This window comes from Onychostruthus taczanowskii, unplaced genomic scaffold (genome assembly GCF_017590055.1).
Source record: "Onychostruthus taczanowskii isolate IOZ18803 unplaced genomic scaffold, ASM1759005v1 scaffold62, whole genome shotgun sequence".
Taxonomy (NCBI): Eukaryota; Metazoa; Chordata; class Aves; order Passeriformes; family Passeridae; genus Onychostruthus; species Onychostruthus taczanowskii.
In genome coordinates, this window is record NW_024503901.1 from 3,523,067 (window position 1) to 3,545,476 (window position 22,410).

At 34.8% G+C, this 22,410-nt stretch overlaps 1 protein-coding gene across 1 annotated transcript in view; it reads right to left on the reverse strand.

Annotated features, from left to right (window-relative positions):
- MYCBP2 (MYC binding protein 2) overlaps positions 1 to 22,410 on the reverse strand; it is a 172,002-nt gene that overhangs the window by 62,070 nt on the left and 87,522 nt on the right. The window contains 17 exon segments of the mRNA XM_041419961.1: positions 829 to 944; positions 1,386 to 1,441; positions 3,803 to 4,015; positions 5,599 to 5,743; positions 5,975 to 6,147; positions 6,815 to 6,864; positions 9,814 to 9,901; positions 11,180 to 11,298; positions 11,602 to 11,827; positions 12,935 to 13,153; positions 14,252 to 14,449; positions 16,257 to 16,439; positions 16,972 to 17,103; positions 17,848 to 18,054; positions 18,898 to 19,089; positions 20,731 to 20,952; positions 21,902 to 22,176. Coding sequence (XP_041275895.1) covers positions 829 to 944; positions 1,386 to 1,441; positions 3,803 to 4,015; positions 5,599 to 5,743; positions 5,975 to 6,147; positions 6,815 to 6,864; positions 9,814 to 9,901; positions 11,180 to 11,298; positions 11,602 to 11,827; positions 12,935 to 13,153; positions 14,252 to 14,449; positions 16,257 to 16,439; positions 16,972 to 17,103; positions 17,848 to 18,054; positions 18,898 to 19,089; positions 20,731 to 20,952; positions 21,902 to 22,176 — 2,814 coding nt within the window.

Here is a 22,410-nt window from a genome sequence, read left to right on the forward strand (position 1 = left end):
TAAAACCAAATCTCATTCCATTTCTATGTGAATTATGTGTACTTGCATTTATCACTGCGTATTTACTGTCACTATGTATTTACAAAAGGTCAATATTGGGAAAGAGGAACTGCTGGTGCCTGTGAACTCACCCAAACCCTCTTATCAGATGTAGGTCTGGCTACAGCACAGTGTTTCTACTGCCATCTTCACCTATCACCAATAAGGCTGACATGAGAGCATTCAAGATACAGAGTATTTTTGGAAGGGCTCTCTTTCCACCACATGCTACAGTACATCATAGCAAAGTGCCCAAGACTGGCAAGATAACGAAAAGATTTCCAGCAAGGAATAAACAAAAAGCATTTAAAAATTAGTACAAATAATTAAGAGTTTAGGCAGAGTCTTAGTTAAGACCACACCTCCTCAATTTTCCAGAACAAATGACAGTATGTATTTCAGCATCATCAGGAACAATTTCGCCTTTCCTTAGGTTCTTCAGTGTTGGGCTGGGGTTTTTTCCCCCTTTAACTATACTTCTCTGTCACTCTCAGCTGAAACAAGACATTCTTCTTTCAACACTGAGAGCTGAGAATAAAAGAGTCTGTTAATCTGGTAATCTAACCACGTTACAAATACATGATTTGCAACATATATTCCTATTTCAGTGTGTGGGGTTTTCTCTTCTGACAAAGAGTGATTTAACTAGAAGGCTTCTGAATGAAAACTTGGCTACTAAGTTTTGCTATGAACTGTAATATTAAACCTTATGAGCATCAAGACAAATGTGTTAGCATACAAAGTGGAAATAATATAAATTTATGCTTAAATATAGTGAAAATTCATTACCTATTTCAATGCCATCTATAGTAACATGAATGGTATATAGACCAACAGCTCCAGGAGTCCAGTTTGCACAGTATGTACCATCATTATTGACTCTGATCAGCATATTTTCACTGGGTCTAGGCATAAACAAAACAAAATCACTGAACAGTTACTGTCTTTTTGGGAATAATATGTCATAAACATATAATGATTATTATCATGTTTAGTTTGGAAACAACTCTTTTTCTAGCAGATAATCTAAACACAGTTTTTCCCTTTCCAATGTACTAACCTATTATTTACTATGAAAAATTACTACTCCACATTTATTTATAGCAAATGATAAAAGAAGACATTCAGAGAGTAGCTAATACAAATAAGGAAACAACATTAGAACAATTAAGAAAAAAAAGATTTTAAATAAAATTGCTACATATAAGGAAACAATACTTGACTTCTGTGTTTCTACCTTCAGACACGATTACCTGTCAAGTCACACCTGGGAGTCTGGGTGTAAGCAGACGTGTCAGGACATGTTAATATGAGTCCCTATCCAAAAGAAATTATTTGATGTTTACCTCTTTGGTGTTGGTGAAGCAAAACGTAGTTCTTCAAAAGAGTAATTTTCGTATGCCTATATATAGATTAAATTCAAACATAAAACCAATAGTTATACCACTGTCTTGAATAAAAGAAAGCAGAGCATTTTCTTAAAGAATGTATCAATCTAACTTACACACCCCACAAGCATTGATGAGGGAATCAGAAACAAATTTCAAAACACAGAAATATATATGCACACATGAAAGAGTATTTTCACTGTCTGATTAAACAGTCATTATTTAGATAAGAAAGATTGCTACTGCTAACAAAAACCTTAAGTCTTTGAAACTCTTCAAATCTGACTTGTAAAAACCCTTCTGAATCCAGGCAGTGCACTGAAGACCATGTGAAGATAAGAAAGCAAATAAGTTGCAGGTAAAACCTGCAAACCAGCCCAGGGGCTTCATCAATGAAATTTCATCCTTTTTCTTTCAACTCCAAGTGAAGATAAGAAAACAGAGCTAGTCCTAGGAGTGCACAAAGTCCCTCACCAAGAATCTCTTTGGGCTGCAATAATTGCTGAGTTATGAGATTCCTGTTAAACCAAAACCAACAAAAGGTAGGATAAGAACCTTTGAACATATATGCAAATCAGCCATTTTGGGTCCCTGTATAAAGATATTTTGGATAAGTTAGTTATCTAACTAACTAAAAAAAAGATACAATTAAAACTAAAGTTTTAATTCAAAACTAAAGTTTTGAGTATCAGTCCCCCAAACATGTAATAATTTATTATATATATTTTTATGAAGGGAGATTTTACAATCATATTAAATATTTGTATCAAGTACTGATACAACGTGCAGGCTGATGTAAAATGAAAGTATCAGGGCATGTCTGCATTTTACACTGAAATGAGTGTGCTAAATAATGAAGGCAGGGAAATAGAATACAATATTGACAATGCCTTGAATTCCAAAAGTTCTGGATGGAAAGGACTGAACTTGAAAGGAACCTTGGGAAGATTCTCTGGAAAAAATACAAAAATCAAGCATGTTTCAACAAGATAGACACTTTTTGAATTTAACCTTGGTGTCTTTTTACTTTTATCTTTATGAAGGTTTATACTGTTATTATCTTCTAAGAGGATTTTAAATGAATCCTTCCACTTTCATTTTCCCTTAGCCTTATTTCAACTAAAAATGATTGCACATTAACTAGCTGATATTAAGCATTCCTCACTCCATTAAATCTCATCTACAGAAGAGTTTTTGAACATCCTACACTTGGCACCACTGTAATTTACCCCAAAGCATCTCATGCATCACAAGATATACTACCCTTAGAGTGGTGTGAGCAGAATTGACACCTATCACTGGAAAAGAAGCAGCAGATACCTGTAGACAGTGGCTATCAGAAATATCATTTAACATCTAACTTGGTATAAGTAATGTATTTCTGCATCCCCTCAAGCCACTTTTAAAAGAAGCATCAAACCAAGAAGTGATATTTGTAGCAGCCCAAATAAAAATGCCAAAACCACACCTTGATATGCACAGGACTTAGCAAGTTCTTAAATCATTTGTTGTACACATTGATTTAATAGTTCTTTCATTGATCTGTTAAGACACTGTTCAGTACCCAGCTGCACTATTTACACACAGGTACTGCAGCACTATCCTTTGCCTCTAAAAGGTGCCAGTTTGCTGGTTCTGGCCCCACAACAAATCCATACTGATTATGCTAAGTATTATCCTTCTCTACCCTCCTGGCTAATCCTGTCTCATTAAGCCTGTGCAACTCTTAGCTGTACACAACATGTCACATCTCTTAACTGGGTCAGTATGGTACACATATGTAAATTTACTGCATGTGCTATAACATAATCAAATCAACACTAGCTGCTCAGTTTTCACTTCTTTAAAAATTGTTCCTAAGTGTCTGAGCTAATCCTTTTAAAATGGCTAATTTAATCAGATGCTGCTTAATATATACACATTGATATATAAGTCATTTGTATGCCTTTTTTTACTATGCTGAGCTCTTTTTTCTTGTTTTTCAATTTCACCTGTTCTAGTTTAAAGTATGCATTCACTGCAATACTCCAACTCCATATAAATAAAAATACTGGTTTAACTTTCCCTTCACCTTTTAGTATCTGTTTTTATTTCTCCCGAATAACTCAGATTAATTTGTTAAACTGTTTAATCAAAATCCAAGACGACTTTCCTTTTTATGCTAATCCAATCTAACTGCTTTAGAGTTTAACCAATTGGCCCTTTTGATGTATTTAGTTTATTGCTGAAATAATATTAATCAAAGCAATTTGTATTGAATATATTTGCATATTGGGACCAAAAGTAAACATACATTTTTCCTTCTCTGCTGCATACCTTTACACACTCTGAATGCTGAATTCTATAGTAACATTGCCAAAATTGCAGCAACTTACTTTCATCATTGTAATAGCAATATACCGAGCTTCTTTTACTATCATTGGCTCATAGGAGGAATCAAGCTTTGGTGAAGGAAGTCCTCCAAAGGTCATATCACTGCTAGGGGAAACAGCTGTTGCAGGACTGCCTGGTATCCGCTGCACTTTCTTAACTTGTTCTTGTTGCAAAGATGTTTTTTTCTGAGAAACAGGAATAGCTTTGACTTCCACCTGTAATAAGATGTGGAAGAGGGAATATGATTTAGTGAGAACACACACACACACACACATTTCTTTTAAATTTGATGCAGTGCAGTGACAAACTGCTTAGAGCCCTCCCTGTAACTCCAGCTGTGTCAAAACCCAATGTTATCTACATTAACCTGCAAAGCCAAGCACAGCATCTTGGGAAGATGCCAATGGGCAGGGGAGAAGCACCCAACTGACTCCACCATCAGCACAGGCTGGTGTCACTTCTGCACTCCCTGGCTGGCAGCACACAGTCTGGTATGCCTAGGGAAGTTTTCCCAGAACAGAAAAGCACCACAAAGGAGGAGAGCCTTCCAAGACCTGCATCAGCCAGACTGGATTCTGGCCAGCTCTGCCACCTCACAGTCAGCACTGCGCATTTATATTGTGCACTTCAATGCATGTTTTAACTGACTTTTTCCCCCAGAGGTAGCACAGATCTCCACTAATGGAGGTAAGGTTTTTGTTACTTTAATACATTTGTGAACAGTAATTAAATAATAAAACCAGTAATAATTTTTCATCATATTTTGACATATCATTTTCCTGACTGATAGGATAAAATCACTACTGAGAGTCTTCCACTTGTTCTGTCACTAATATAAGTCAGTAATCACACAACTTTCACTCAAGCAGTGTTTGTGACTAAGCTGATTCTTGTGTTACTGTTGTAGAACTGCTGTTCATTATTACATTTACAGCTCACTGTAAGAAAACTCAATTATTACATCATATACAAAGAACAGATTTGAGAGCTTTTCTCACAGGAATCTTGCCTTTGTAAAAAGTATTTCATCTGCACTTGGGCTTGAACAAAACCAACTACTCCACAGTAGCAGTAAGCTTTAAATCACAGAAGTAACCTAATTTATTAGAACTACATGAAAACCATTTTGTGTTTGTTTTGTTTGCATAGCTTTACTACTTCAAATCAAACAGCCCACTTTTATACATTCCACATAGGTTTTACCCCAAAATGCACAGAATTCTTCTAACTCTACCTGAGGCTGTGAAGAACATATCCTTTCCAGGACTGAAAAACAGTGGTTAACTGACAAGGCTGAAGGCAAACACGGGAACACCAGTCCCTGCCAGTTATCCTTATTAACTGCAAGGACTACAGGAACTTCCAAGTACGAGAAACAGAAAAGGCAAGAGTATTGTTCTACTCTAAAATAAAGTAACTATAAGGTGGTCCATCAGTGTGCTTCTGATTCTTTTTTCCCATCCCAAAGTCTATGGTTTATAACACTCTTTCCTGGCTTACAAATTAAAAAAGTGATTCTTGTCACTTTAATACATCATCACCATCCAACCTCACTTATGACTGATTTTTTATGCAACCACACATGTGTAATTCATTACAGGCAAGTTATGAATTTCATGAAATGGTGGTGGCATAATACAGAATGTGGCAGGTTTGTGGATTTAGAGGTAAGAAAGTCTGATTACAATGAATTTATGAATGCCACTTTCTGTTGCATACAAGAGTATTCTGTGGAATACCTACAATAAATACTAAAAGACAGCAAGATTCAGCAGAACACCAAGGTTACAATAATTACCTTCATATTAGGAACATGAACAACTTCCCCATACTGGTCTTTTGTTTGTACTGTAATAACAGTTGGCCAACCACATCGGATGTCATCCTTATTCAAAATCAATGACGTTTTTTGAGGATCAGCATATGAATCAGGCTGCAGCCACCTAGAGCAAAGAAAGCCGCCTAACATTAAGATCTCTTACAGCCCCCAAAAGATAAATTCTTACTCTGTACAAATGTGACACAGAGCTAAGAAAAGACACAGAATGCCTACATGCTTTTAACTAATGTATTAATTGAAACAACAGAGCCCAACAGTTTTATTCAACTAATACTTAAAATAACTATGACAGTTCTATAGCCAGTTAAAAGGATAATCAACAGTGCAGTTTTACCTTGCAAGTCGTCCACCACTTGATCCTGGAACACAAGCAATGAAATCTTCCAGAAACGACTGCTCGTTGCTTTGTACCTGCAGGGGAAGACTTCCTTCGAGAGCTTCCAAAATGGTTGGTGAGTGAGATAGTGCCAAGCCTTTTCCAAGAATGCCTGAATGAGCTTTGCACACCTTTTTGGTTTTTTTGGCAGAGGTTGGGGGTGAAAAGAAAGACATAGAAAAGCTTTTCAGTAACGTGTTCACATTTTCCCATAACGTGACACAGTTGGTAAAAACATTTTGAGTATTTAAAACCATTCAAGAAGAATAAACTTCACCCTGATAAAAGCTTTAAAAAAAAGCCATCTCAGTCTATTAAACAATACTTTATGCCAAAATACATTAAATGACCTTGAGTTGAAGGAGATTCAGCATTAACTCCCACTGTACTCAATAAAAGTCCATCAGCAAAGCAGAACGACTGCAATCCTATTATTTGGGACTTGATTAACATCACTGCTTAGCTGAAAAAGTGATTTTATTACTCTAATTACAAAGACATGCAGAAAACTGATTTTGGTAACATTTAAAACTTGCCAAATACTGCAATTTCAGCCAAACAGATATTTTTAAATACTTGGTCATCTAATGTCCTATGTATTTTTTTCCAAGCAGATTCATTATAAAAAATTATTTCATTTAAATAGTAAAATTCTGTATGATTTTCTTAAACTGTTAAATAATAAACTGGATTCCATTCTATGATAGAAGCCTTACAAATTATTTTCTTCTGTAGCACTCAGTTTCAATGCAATTTTGTGCTTAAGTGCATTGCAATGGATAAAAAGCTGCAGCATACCTGTAAGGCAGCCTCTTCAAGTATCTCAAGATCTTCTTCAAACTCACTACCTGCTGGAAAAATGTAGCAGTTGTATCATCTACACATTACAAAATATGAGATTCAATTCTGTTTCGTGAAGCCTTTTATATTACAAATTTCAAGTCTGCATAATGATGAATCATACCGTTCAATCAGCAGCTGAAATATTTTCAAATAACATAGCAAACATGCAGTATTGTGTAGTTCAGTGCACACACATATGAACAACGTAAGTTACACAGAACAAAAATTTGGTGCTTATCTTTTTATTTCCAAGGTACTATGTATGGCAAGTCTTTGGATGTGACTAGATACTTTCAGAAAGACTTTGAGAGGTCAAGGTGGTTTATGGGAAGTAGTATCTCTAAGCACGCAACAGCTGCTCCCTTTTAAGAACTTACCTTTGTAACTCCACATAATTTCATAAATTATGATCCTGCCTAAAACACAAAGCTCAAATACATACTATTACACAGTATTTCTTTCTCACAAATGCAACTCTGAAGTCTGATTCCAGGGTGATCAGAATTGCCAAACAGTCTTTTAACAGAGGAGTGAAACAAATAAGGTTACCATATTCCTACTCTCTTTTAAAAACATGTCAGGCAATTCTACTAGTCAGAAGAAAGAGGAATAAGAAAATCAAGTTCCAAGGCAATTTTTAAAATTCGAAGAAATAAAGACATCTAAAAATTGCCCTCAGAAATAAACTACTACCAGAATTGATACAATTAAGAATGTAATAATACAAAAATACATAAACCAATTTCACATTGCTGTTTAAATCAGATCTTGGTCATAGACCAGATCTCTCTTGGAAAGAGAGATATCTTAAATTTACGTCTTGAACTGGCAAGAAAGAAGAACAACCATTTGAATGTGGTAACCTGAACAGTATTTGGGTGTAACTCTCAAAGATACTTTTCCTGATATGTGATGAAATCACTTCCTGGTCCATCTTCCTTCAGAGCAAAATAGGCTTAACCTCGTTAGGTCCTTCAAAACACTTTTATTCCTAATATTTCTAGAGGAATACTCCCACAAATATTTGACTACTTGCACACTGAATAAATCCACTACAACAAATGACTTTACTAAAAAGTAAAACTGTAGAAATTATAACAAAGTATGAAAAGTCTACTAAAAAGGGCTTTCCTGTGTGTATGCATTACAAGGAAGTCTTTTATATGATTATTGATTCTATTATTCTATGTAGGTTTTTCTTAAGGAACACTCTTCCACAAGTAAGGTAACAGGGCTCTGCAGATTAGAAACCACAGTATTAAAGAAGCATTTCACTTGCAGCATAAGGTAGAAGATGCATAAACTAGGATGCAGAAAAAGAAAACAAAAAGTCTGATACTAAAGCATTTAAATGTTGCTCTAGAAAACCACAACTTTACCTTTTTCTGCCACAGTGTTTTTCTGAGACACCAGGCAAAACACCCCAAGCAAAATTACACACAACTGAAAACCATTTTAAAAGGCTGCACAGTAGTTTCCAGTTGCAAATACTACCACTGTTGACTATAATTCCCCAGTTTTGTTTACTCAGAGAGCCTAGTAGTCTTTGAGAGAAACAATACACTTATATAGCACAAGCACTTACCAGCAACATTAACAGACTTGGTTGCAGTTCTCAGTCAGACAAATCAATTGCCATTAGATCAGTCATCAGGAAACTCCTTAGAGGAAATGCACCTATCCCTCCTCTCTTGTAGATCATATACAACCACTTTTGTATGCAGCTGTGACTGCATAGGTAACTTAAATGCATATTTTATTTCAAATTTCTATTTGCATATGAAATATGCTATATTTCTATAGCATAAAGTCAATCAATCTATGTCACCGTTCCTATTTTAGGCACTTTAACAGAACAAACATAAAAAGCTCCCAAGAGAGAAGTACAAAGTATTACGAAATATGGGAGATTAAGGATTTCAATATTTTTGTTGTTGTACAAAAGTCAACAAAACTAAGGAGCCTGAGGAATAAGAGAGGAGGGCACTATTTAACCTGAATAATTGCCTGTACTTTGGAGAGTGAAATACAGATCTACTAGTACAATTGAGGCGCCTCCTTAAAACATAAAGTAAGAAATTTGTAAACAATCCAAATATGCAAGCAAAATACTGGATTAAAAATACAAAGAAGGTTTTGTGATTATAACTCCACACTGTTCAGTGCTCTCCTTCTCGTTAATCCACGCTTCCACTGTAATAGTATGTGAGCTTTGATTTGTGCTCCTAAATTAAAACAATCAGAGAGATATCCTATTATAAATTATGAGCCTGTTTTTCCTATTTGCTGATGCTATTTAAGAGAAATTATATTACTCATAATACAGCTGCATCATTAGAAGTTCTAATTCCATCTCCAGATCCATTAATTTCCACAAATTCACTTTTCCTTACATTTTAAATTGCAATTGGGTTACCACAAACCTCTATTTGCAGCATCTGCTGTAAAAGTATGAGATTTCTTTTCTGATTGTAAAAAAAAAAAAAGTTACACTAGAAATATTTTTAGCTATAAGGTCTACAAACGAAATGGTCACTTTCAACTTTAAAACAGTAATTTTAAGTTTTGGAATTCAACGCTGCAGGTATTTTTTCATACACAGAGGTGTGAAGTGTGGGGAGAAAAAAAACAACAGTGAAAGAGAAATACAAAGATGATACCTGCGCATTTATGAAGTACCATGAGGAAACTGTGGGATACAATTCATACAGTCATACACTACCTGTGGATGGGGTGCGTTCATTCAAATTTAAATGACCAGGTCTCCCTCCTCCCCATATACACACAAAGAGAAAAAGGTAAGTAGAAAATACTGCCAGCTTTATTGTTTGATTAATTCAGTTTGAAGACTCCATTTTGTATTATCATCTCTAATTAAAAGCAACATTACGATTTGAATGTACTCGTATTTCAGAAAACATGGATAATGATGAAAAAATGAAATATGCTCTTACCAATAGGAAGCGCTAAATCTTTCTTCATCAAAGCTGCTGCACATGATCCTCCTAAATTTGCCAGTTCTTTCTCCAGCTGAATAATACCCTTCAAATTAAAAAAAGTTAAAACAAAATTAGTGTCTCAGAAAATAGGACAATAAATACATTTTCCTGACAATGTTTTATATTAAGAAATACTTTATGTCGCAGTTTGAAGCTTCTCAGCAATGTATTTCTTGTCCTACAGCTACTGCCACGTTTTGCTGTGCCATAGGACAGAGTACAAAAATTTTTAGAATAACAAGGTATGTCTGAAAACAATTACTTGTAACTATTCTTTAGATGATAGATTTAAGCTATTGGCTAGCATGTTTTAGCACTGAGCATTCAAAATATGCCAGCAGCTTTGTTTGTAAATGCTTTAAAGGAAAAGAACGACATATGAATCTACATAGGTATTTCTGAATAGAAATAACTTTTGCTTAAGGAAACACAGACTAATTAGATCATCTGTAGGAATTATAAATCTTATTCTGCTGAAAGCCAGTGTGATCACCATAGATGATAAACTTATGCTATGTGCTCTTATCTGATATGTCAAGATATTCCAAAGAACTTGACATTCTGAAAATCTGAAGACATGATTTAGCTTGAGCAAAATCCAGGAATAAGATGAGGTAAATCTTCTGTGAGGATTGTAATATAAGCAAGATGCAGACCTTGCGAAATCCACATGAAACAACAGGGCCAAAGACTCCCAGGACAAGGGAAGACTTATTTTTCTGGATGTAGTGTAAAACATATTAAGTGTTTTCAGTAATCTCTTAAACTAAGCCAAAAGAAAGAATTGGGTCAAGGATGTGAAGAAATGTGATCTTCCCTTTGCAATAAACAGTGGTGGAAATGACTCATGTCCTTGAAGGTAAAATGAGGAGACCACTGGGTAAAACCTGAGATAGCCTAAATGCACACAGCATTTCCAAGGAGTCAGAGTTCTGGTGTAAGTGAGCACTGGAAAATAATGCAAGTATGTCATTCAATAGGCAGTGACAGTAAGAAGCCCAACACCTTTGGATCTCTGAGGCAAGAGTAGGCCAGAATTTCAGGAAATCTTATATCCCACTGACATACCAGATAAAAACACACTATGTTTTTGCCGAGTGCCACAAATCATACAACAGCCACTTCAACAGTATCCTGACTAAAGAATTCCAAATTAATAATGCCCTTAACAAAAAAATGTTATTACTTTTATATATTAATTTAAAAATATTTTGCTAATGTCACTTAGCCGTAAGCGGAGATACAAATTTTTTTACCCTCAAAATATTTATTAGCTGATTTATTAGGTGAAGCAATTATAACTATTCACTTTTTCCCTTACCTCATCACTTCCTGGACTAAATTCATATCCAATTGCATAACACTTGAAACCATAAAAACAAGCTTTTTCATCTTTCACATAGTCTGATGCAGTCTCCAGAGAAAAAAGGGCTTCATTCCCTTAGAGAAGTGAAAGGATAAATTAAATTAATAATATATTCCTCCTCTTTTTGTGTGCTTCTTTTATGTAAGTATATATGAAATCCAGCCTTTATATCTAAAATGTGAATTAACACCATGGGAAAAACAAGCAGAACAATACTTCAAGCAAGAAGCCCACTACAGACATAATTAACTTGCCGGCTGGGATAAAGACACTTCTTTAACTTTGTCTGCCAAGATAATTCTGCAGAAAAATCAAGCTTCCTTTAATTAATGTAGTAACACACATTACTAGTAATTACGTCAGTATCTATGTATTACCTGGCAATACCAACACCATGGTAGGCCATCCTGAAGATCCAGAGAACTTTTTCAGTTCTATCCATGAATTAAGGTTCTCATGAACAGAGGTATGCTTTGGTCCAAATCCCAGGCTCTGTGCAACTCTGACAGGAATTAGTAAACGAAGAACATCCTCTGACTGAGCAGTGCCACACTGAGTGTCAAACTCTATTGTTATCCACCTGACACATTCAGGAAAAGTCACCTAAAATAAAGCAATAGGTTAATTATGTCCAAGCTTTTGGGGTTCTTGGGGTTTTTTTACATTTGCTTCTTCATTTCCATTTGGCCTTAACTCAGATTTAGTCTAAAGAAGTGATTTAATTAAGTAATTCTGCAAAATTGTTTTGCTATTCTTTTAATTAACATTAACCTAACTTATTCCTTGAAATTTATGTACACCTGAAATGCTTTGCACTTTACTCAATTAGAATCCTGTGTTGTAACTTAATATTCTGTTTAAATATTTGCAATGGCAGCACTTGTGACTGCTTTTAAGAATCCTGCACAGGTTCATTAAAAAAACAACCACAGACTACTGCGCACATTGAAGTCTCAGATACCTTTTTCAAACTCAAACTTCAGTGAACATAATGAATACCTGTTTTGTGCAATCCCAGAAAAGTACAGAGCAGCTGAATCCCACTAGTGAATGTGGCTTGCAGTAAAATAGCATATAGCTACAGAAATTCAAATGCAGTAATTACTAAACCCAAGCCTTTAGACATGCTCCATAAACTTTTTGGACAAATGTAAGCATTATTGCATCAAGATGATCACATCGTAGCTACATTTTCTGCACTGGATGTCTTGCTGTCTGACAGGACAAGCACTGGAATAGTAGAATAATAATTTAAATCCTGTTCAGGCTCTTGATTATAGGTTTGCTACTTCTGGATGTCAATTTGACTAGAACTGACTTTATGTATTCTTACAAAACATTGTTTAAGCATTAGGTAAGAAAATCTGATATGTGATTATATACTCTATACTTATAAAGACTTTGAACTTCTACAACCTCTAAGTTAGAGCAAAGGAACTCTGTATGACAGCAGAAAAATCTAATACTGTGCAAATTTAGGGATTTAGAGCAGATACCTGAATTAGGGGGTTAAAACATCACTATTTTCCACTACACTTGATGTAGAGTTTTGCCCAAAAAGCAGTACAGCAATAATATAATAATGTCTTCTATATCAGACAATATTACTTATCATCCACGGCAACAATTTTTCAGATAGCAAATTCTGACTCAAGAAAACTCATGTAAAGCTTTTAAGAAGCAGCATGTATACTTAGAAATGGTGCTCACCTTATAGTGTGTAACAGAGGCAGGTTTGTAGGGGTGCTCACTTTCTACAACAGCATAGTGATTGGAGGTAGTACAAGCTGAAAGCCCTTGCTCTGGCTGGTTTCCAGTGGTGCTGTCTGTAGACTGATTTGGGTTAAAAGCTGGAGGGGCGTATTTCTGATTCAGAACAGCCACAGAAGGAAGCAGCTGTTGTACCAGGCCAAAGACCTCAACAGCAACCTGTAACATAACATCACAAGTGTTATTACAAAGTCTTATAACTTGGTGAAAACAATACTCTAATACTTCCATTTCTCTTCAGTGGTTGTTTGAACATTCTCAGAATATCATCTACACAATCCTAACAGAAAAAGCACCAGTACATTAATCTCCTCTTGGAGACTCGCTGAAGCTGAAACAAGAATCTGTATGTAACTGTGACATCCTTTCCCTAAAATAGCTTCTACTAAAACCTTGAACATTAACAAACGGTAAGCACAAGTTCACAGAAAGTAAATACCATACTAAAGCCAAAATCCAGTTATACTCTATAACCATATTAATATTTATTTTAATATTATGTTCCCTGTAATCTTCACTACATTTTCTAAGCAGATGAACACATCTACAGCAAAACACTTGGTTGTTTCAAATCTGAGTTCCATGAAAAGATGAGATAACTAAAATCTGACACTGTCTTTCATTACATGTCTGCTAGCTTTTAAGTGGTCAGTTCTATTTCCTCCTCCTTTAAAAAAAAGTCAGAAAACACCTTAGAGCTCATGAAAAAGCAATAAAAGGTAATAGTGTGTACTAGCTAAGGATTATTGACATTTATAGATCTAATAACAGATCTCAAGAGTGTCACAGACCAGGAATATGCAAGAAATGCCATGGCACCAGGAAGAAACGTTTTTATTTATAGCTGATATCTGCCAAACTCTAAATTTGACAGAAATAATCTTAATTTAATGAGCAAATGCTTCTGCTCTTTACTGTAAAAATAAGATTTATATAACATAAAAAAACCATCCCCTCAATGTTCACCAATAAGCTGTAAATTACATTCTTCTCATTCCTTACCTTTTCCTACTACTAAAGCCTCTCATAGTTCTCTGCTTCCTTAAGGTTTTTTGTTATCATGCTTTCAATTCAAGTTAAAAAAAAGGTCATTACATGTTTTTTAAATTCTTGACTCATGCAAAATTCATGACTCATCAAATATAAACCACTAATTCACAGAATAGTAAGAAAACAAGATGGTCAAATTTGCATGGTAAACATTTTCCTTGCATAACATTCATACAATTCTTCATTAATTTCTCTTGAGGAGCATACCTTGGGAATAGCTGCTGCTACTGGTCCTATGTAGGCTATGATGAGGGGAAGCAGCATTGAAAACAGACTGGAAGAGCTGAGTAATTCTGGAATGTCTTCAGCTAAATAAAGACAATTAGAACAGAGGTATTATTAATAAACATGCTGTGGTTCAAAGCACATCTTATTTTTCTGGTTTGCCCCTTGTAAATTAAACTTCTATTTCCCAGACTATTTTTACTTCAAATTATTTATTTAGCCACTGTGGAATTCTAAGTCTGCCAAGTTCATTTTAGCTACTGACATAGATGCAATTCAACGGAGTACTTTTCCAACAAATCCCTCCCCTCCAAAACTTTTCTGCCCTTACCAAAAGTGTGTTAACTTCTGTATGTGGGCTTTCTTTGCATATGCCTAAGAAACATTTCTATTGATATCTGAGCATCCTCCAAACAAAATGAAGTGTGACTTTTACAAGCTGCTCTATAATAGATGACTGAACATTTGTTTCTTTGCTGTAAGCAAATCAAAACGTCAAATCATTATATATCAAACAGTGAGTCTTCATACTAAGTCCACAAGCATAATAATGCAATAGATAAATTTATCTTGTCCATGCAAACTACAAAGACATTGTGATTACAGCACAGCAGCTGCAATTTTTTTCAACACAATTTATTCTGTAACAGTTCCAACTTGTACCACTAGGCTTTCGAAAGCCTCTTTGAATTTTACCAGCTGAAACAAAAAAAACTGAGACTGCTCTGATCTGAAGACAGGACTTTGGTGTGGGAATTTTTCATATGTTAATTTATTACTGTTAGAATGTCTTGAAGTTTCCATTACTGAAATTATGTCCTTTGCTTTTCTGAAATCAAAGAAATTGTTATTTCTCTTTAATTTTCTCTTCTGCCTGTATAAAGGCAGACAATCTAGGAGTGAAAAATAGATGTTTTCCATGTCTTTCTTTCATCCTTCTTACATAATGGCACTTTCCAATTATAATACTTCATTATGAAGTCCAAGTTTCCAGGATACTAAATCAATTAAAGTATCATGATCTGCACCACTGCAATTCCATTCTTTATTAAGCAATTACTGTTTTTACTGACAAGCTGGATCTTCGATCACAATCTCATGTTTTAAGGTAGTTTAGAACTATCTTATATCTTCAAATATAACATTACTATAATTTTGCTGGCCACTTTATTTCTTCATGTTTTACTTTCTTTAAAACCTTCTTAAGAGCAACATGTTCATGTGTTTGTTAGTCTAAAATACATCAGCTGGTGTAGTATTATTTTTTTTTATCTTCTACATCTTTTATTATGTAGGTACTTCTCACACAATCAAAGATAAAAGTAAATTACTATTCATGGATCATTTTATTCCTTCCATCTTCTGTTAATCAGCCTTATACTGCCAGTTTGAAAATCCTGCCCTTATACAAATCAGGGTAAGCACCTCAAACACAAAAGCAATGCCTTCTGCGAAAGCATTATCACAAGTGAATTCCTACTGTCATCCTGAAAGGCTGAAGTAAAGCTCCCCTGCAGGACCGTCAGATGTTTCAGCTGAATTTCTTCAGGCAATTGCAATTTCTCTTTTTACACCTTTCACCTCTACGTAAGAGAGGAGTTCCTATATAAATATACCTTGCTTCACTACGCGATGCAATTATTTTTGGAAACTGAGGAACTGAATAATTTGGAGAGATAAACATGCTAGTGAGTAATTTCTCAGCTATCTACTATGGTATAGAAGAAACAGAAATTGAAATAGCGTATCTAAATATGAGTTCCTCATATTTAGCGCTTTAAGGTAGTAAACAATGGACCTCAGAAGAAGTCAATCATCACATTATTTGTCAAATAAAAAAACCCCAGAATCTAAAACAAGACTGGAAGAGGCATCACAAACACAATGTGGATGGATTTATTTCTACCACTTCTTAAAAACAGGTGTGGTATAATAGCACTGTGATGGTTCCATTCATTTTCCTTAGAAATGAATTATTACAACACACAAACCTGTAATAAAGGATCTGTGGGATTTGTCCTCGTGTTTGGTTGGTGCCATTACTGCTCAGACTACACGTACTGAATGTAAAGGTTACACCATCTGGACACTGAACCGTGGTCATTCCACCATCTCCATTGGCAGTCCGGCTTCCGTAATTCCTCAAACGAACTGCATACTTCACATTTTCCTTAAAAAGAAGAGCAAAAATAGGTTGCAATATAAAACAAATATCTAATGGCTTCATGGTATATGAAAGTTATTATTTTACATTAATACTGGAGAGTCCGAAAACTCCTTCAAAGCACTCTACAAATGAAATTAAATAAAGAAGATCCAGCATTTAACAAAAATGAGAGCTGTTCCATGTTCCCAAACTATGGACCACAACAAATTACTACTAATTACTTTAAGAGCAAGCAGGTATCCAAGAAAATTAAATATCAAGTTGCATAAAGAAAGTTGCACTTTCAAAAATACTCTAAAATTACTAAGCATCTACAATCTATCTTATGCAATTATAAAAACTGGGATCTAATTTCTTCTAGCTGATGGGATTTGGAGCTTTTAATTTATAGGTTAAAACCAAGACTTTATGAAGCACATGTCAAGATCAATTTGTGAATGTGCATCCAAAAACCCAAACAATTTACACTGACAATTTCAATTTTGTTATCTAAAGAAGCTGTATGAAACCTACAAATGTGTTTTATTTGATTTACCTTCAGTGGAACAACTTTGTCAAGTCTGATTTCAGCTATGTCACTAGGAGAATCATCTGTGGTGTAAGTTCCTTTAACCAATTCTAATGATGTCCATCTATGAGAATGAGTTGCATCTCCAGTATGATCACTCTGATTCAAAGAAACATAGTCATTTTAATACATTTATAATGTAAATACATGACACACGCAATTGTGTAACTTTTGTTTCATTGCATAAATTTTTACACATGGCATTACAAACAAAAACATGAAAAACCTGTTCAGAGTCAACAGTAAAGCCTTTCCCCTAAAGAGGAAATTACTGAGCAGAGAGGTCAATTTCCCATAGTAACCTATGCTTGTCCTTTGGAAGAGATCAGAATCATCAGTTATAGTGAACAACTTGTGTGTAAAAGAACAGCAGTTTTGCTTCATTACAAGAAGCCACAACACAGTTTTATGCTGCTTCTAAGAGAGTACACCAACAGCACACAGAACATCTGTAGGTCTGATCATGTTGGTAGGCTATTATCCTTTTCTTCCATTTTTTGGTTATAACCTCATTTCTTCATTTTATTCATGGTTTACAAAGAGGTAACTGGCACTAATTTATATTTAGCACCAGAAAGTGAAAAGCCCCCAATACTTCAAATATTACTTGTAATAAAGGAAGAGTTCATGACAATAACCAAGATAAGGACCCTACTAGATATGATATGAAGCTTGTGGTAACACAAAAATCTTCTCCACAAGCAAAAAACCCTATTACCAGTGCACTGTTTTACTGGTAGCCTAGACTGAATATGAGTATGAAAACATGACATTGTAAAAGATACTTTTAAAAACCTCTGAGGTTACTTTTGTTCAAATTGTTTTCCCAAAAGGAGTACTTACATCATCAACTAATACCTCCAACTCATACTCGTGAATTCCTCCTCCACCATAAACAGAAAATCCTACTACAACTACACCAGGTTTGTCAACAGAGAAACATATGGCATCAGGGGATCCATTCCCAGTATTCCAGCTTCTTCCCTGACTTGTTTTAGTAAATCTGTTTGGAGTGGATTTGACAGAATGGAGAGAATTCAGCCCATCAACCTGTAGAAAGTTAAATACAATTGTAAGAAAATATTCAATGCCAAATTGTAGACAACTTTTAATAAAGCAAAGTGAATTATCAGATTTTTCAACTGGGTAAATTTTAAAAGTCAACTCTCAAACCACAGAAGATGCCACTATTTAGCTTTCTGGTTAATATTGACTAAAAAGAAAAAATAAAGTATTTCTGATAATTAGAAATTATCTAGAATAATCAGAAATCCAACTCGGTTTTTGAAAGTATTTAAATATATACTTTATGGATGAATTAGCAAAAAAACCAGATTAGCTGTACTAAAAGAAAGATTAGGTATTTTTGCCTTAGATAAAGGTAAGGTATTTCTGCCTTAGGTACAATCAAGATTAAGAGAGGGCAGAAACAATTGTTACATAATGGTAAAAACACCTTGAATCAAGGTGTTATCAAAAACTTGATTCTTTCTGTGAGAAAAGCCTGTTGATAGCACAGAGACAGTGCTATCAACACTGAAAAATACTTTTCTGTCACTTAATGAAGTTATAGCCTCCTGAAAGAATTGTATGTCTACGCAACTATGCAGGCAAAAAGCACAGTACTCAAAAATGCGCCTTTTTTAAAACAATCTGCAGTATTCTTCAGCAGAAGTATATATAATGAAGTAGCTCATTATCAACAGTATTTCTCTAATACAGTAAATATATGCTTTTAAGTCTATGCAAAACATCTGCACTACTCACAACAGAGAATTTCAGAATCTCTGAAAGATCTGCACACCTATAAAATACCCATCCAGCCTCTATCACATTTGTAGTATGTAGTATGTTTCAGAAAGACTTCTAAAAATTATTTTGGAGCAACTTTACCTCAGATCCTAATGCTGATGCTGTAAGCTCACTCACAATACTAGCAAGCAACCCACAGGTATTAGAAACTAGATGTGAAGAGAAAAGTTCATTTTCTCTTCTAAGGCTGTTCCGTACTGGTAAAATAACAATGACCAACATCTTTTCCAGCACTTCTCGAAAGCTTGTCATCCCTGAAACATTTTCTTCACTCTGCAGTGTGAACAAAAACAAATGACAAATATTAACAATGGCTATTAAAAAACCAAAACACTAACTTTTACATATTCTAAGTATTAGGTAATTGAAATATCTGTGACTTCATGAAGATAAGAAATATCTAGAAAGTGGAAAAAAAATTCTCAAAGCTATCGTAGTATGTATTCCTTTGTCAAAAGAACAGATTGATGTCCTTAATTTCCTGTATGAGGTGGTGACAAGTCTTTTACTGCAGTGGAAGGACACCAGATAAACATGTCCTTCCCAGGAGAGGTCTCTTCTTTATATACTATATAGCCATAAAACCTATGGGCTTTAAAAGCATACATTAAAACACAGTGGATATATAGCTACCTTTGAACCTATTCATGTAACTTTCTTCTGCACTGTCTAAACAAGAAACTTGGAAGCTTTATTGTTCTGGTGTTAGCAAAAAGAATCTTCTATGCAAAGAAGTAAGACAAAACCAGTGGTGGGATGATTATAAACACAGTTTTTCTTTGCTGAATGAAGACGATGAAACAAATCTAAGCTTAGGCACCTATTGTGTCTTCTGCCTAGCAGTGACATCCACTGCTTTCGACAAGAAAAATAAAATCAGCTCAACAGATGAAAATCCAAGGTTTATCTTTCTCACCTCTTTGTATGCCAAAAAAAAATCGAAGTAGTGAAAAAATATGGAAGATAATCAGTCAAAGCAAACCTGTACAGAACACTTTTCCATCTTTTACAGTTAGGAGGCTGCTGTATACAAGACACAAATAATGTATTTGCATTTAGTAGTGCCTGGTGGTTTTTTCCTCCATTAATTTGTACAGGTGCTTTTCAAGTCCATGAAATCTTTTAGCACAATAATGGCCTACAGGAGTATGTCCCCCAGGTTAACTGTGTATTTTATGACGAGTAGAAAACTTCTGACCTTATCTTTTGCTCTAAATTTCTGGTAATGGTAGATTCTACAACTATCCTTTATTTACCTTTCTTGCATAATTCATAATTTCATACCCTTGTTGCCATCCAAGTTGAAGAATACTGTTTAGTAGTCCCATTTTCATGATTATTACCTTTTATTTTATTGTTTATCTTTTATCTTATTTCTCACTTCCATAAATCAATTCTAAAATATCAGAACTGCAACAATACAGTATTGAAGAGCCCTTGATTAGGAAACTGTTTAATAACCTTTGCTAGAACAGTATGAACTAGGATTCCTTTGTTGGCTCCCTTAAAAACTCCAGTTTGGGACATGACTTTTTCTTACGAAGGTTGTGTTGACTCTTCTTCAAAACACCAAATCTATCTACATGTCTACATTGTGATCACATGAAAAAACTGAAAAACTGCTGCAGAAAAAACTATGCAACAGAATACTACTCCAAAGGATATTTCTTCCAATTTAATATTCCAAGATAAGAACCATTGTGCTTAGACATTCTCCAAAGAAGAAAGAGTTGGAGTAGTTCAGACAAGAAACTGAAAATTGTAAAAAATAATAAGTTTCTGAACTAAGCCTTTTAGAAAGAAAACACTTAGGTACACTCATATATGTTTTTATTGAGCAAAAACGTGTAGATACGTAAGAGCTTTTTGTTGTGAAGTACAAAAAATCATTAAATTTTTAGAATACATCCTAACCTGACTAAGCTTTTCCATGTGTGCAACCAGAAGAGGAAAGCGATGGGCCAGGGCAGAGTCGTTCTCAGTGCTGACTTGTTTGACCATGGAGCGCAGCAAGGCCTCTCCATCGTAGGCAATGGGAAAGATGGAGGTCAGCTTCACGGAAGTGTGGCACAGAGCAGACATGACAGCTGCAAGGAGCCGACTGCTGGAGGTCTTGAAGTTTGCTTCCTGGATATCCTAAAGACAGAAAAAGAAATGAACTGAATGGCACCACTGCACTGAAACAATAGAAAAACTACTTTGAAAGGAACTTTCCAGCTTTATTGTAATTAACAAAATAATTTAGAGAAAGCTTTTCTATGGATTTTACATTACTTTCCCTAATAAGCTTGAATTCAGGTCTTTAAAACTGGAGTAATTAAAATTTCTTGGTTGGCATATTTTAAAATAAACCTATCTAATATTACTTTTAAAGTTATGGAATCCTTTGAAGACAAGGCTTTTCTTATAATTAACAATTATAATTAAACAACTTAATTAGAGTAATACATTAAAGAACAGATTATTCCTTGAAATTGTATATGCTAAATGAATCTTTACACAAAGCAGAAACTGTTTACATCTCACCACAAGCAAAGCAAGCAACCAACTACACTGTTTAGATGCGGGATGCTCATTCACAATAAACAAAAGAAGAAAGTCGTTGATTATAGAACAGTATTTCCAGCTGCTTCTCACGTACTTGGCTGGATCAGAACACTGCAGTAGTGCTTAATAATGAGGAATTATTCAAGTATGAGTGATAAAAAATAGTACATGGCTCTTAGGCAACACGCAGTAAGAGTAAGCACATATAAAGGCACAGCCTCAACACTAAAAAAGCAGGTACTGACAGCTACCAGCATCACAATTTTTCTTTACTGTCCCACAGAGAATACTAGAAGCTAAAGAAGACAAAGTTCCTAGGGATCTTACTGAACTACATTTAGAGAACACCCCAAACAAACAAAACCAGAAACAAATCCAATACCCAATCATTAAAAAAACAATCCGAAACACAACAGAATTCAAGTCGCAAATCAGGAAAAATGCAAAAAATTAGTAACAGTTTTAATTATTACTTGGCTTCAATTTGAGCAAAAGGACAAGCTAAGCTGTTACATTTACTTGTGCAATTTTAATGTACCTGGTCCAAACAGTTCAGCAAGTCACAAAGACATGCCCACTGGAGAGCTGGTGTTGGATAGAATGAATGGAAGCAAGCTGTAAATGTATTATGGCATTCCTGAAGAACAGCTTCTAACAGACTGAGAGGCTGACTAAGATATCCTTGAGGATCATTGTCCAGCTTCACCATGCAATGGTCAACTCCTTCAGATAAAATTTTTCTCAGCAAGGTCCTAGTTTTTCCAATGCAATCTGCTAGTTTGCTGGTTTCTTCTACAACTGCCTTAGCTGTAGCTAGAAGATTACATAAACAGAAGCATTAAATGTACAATAATGAAATATTTTCATGTTAGAATGCACATTTTACATGCAAATAGAGAAATGGAGAATTCAGGAACATTGTTTAATCTACATTCAGAGAAGTCAATTCCAAAAGTAAAACAGCGAAAGGGTGTTAAACTTTATCAAAGAAACCTGAGCATTAAAAACTCCTACTTTTCTGATCTTTTATAATATATACTGCGTTTT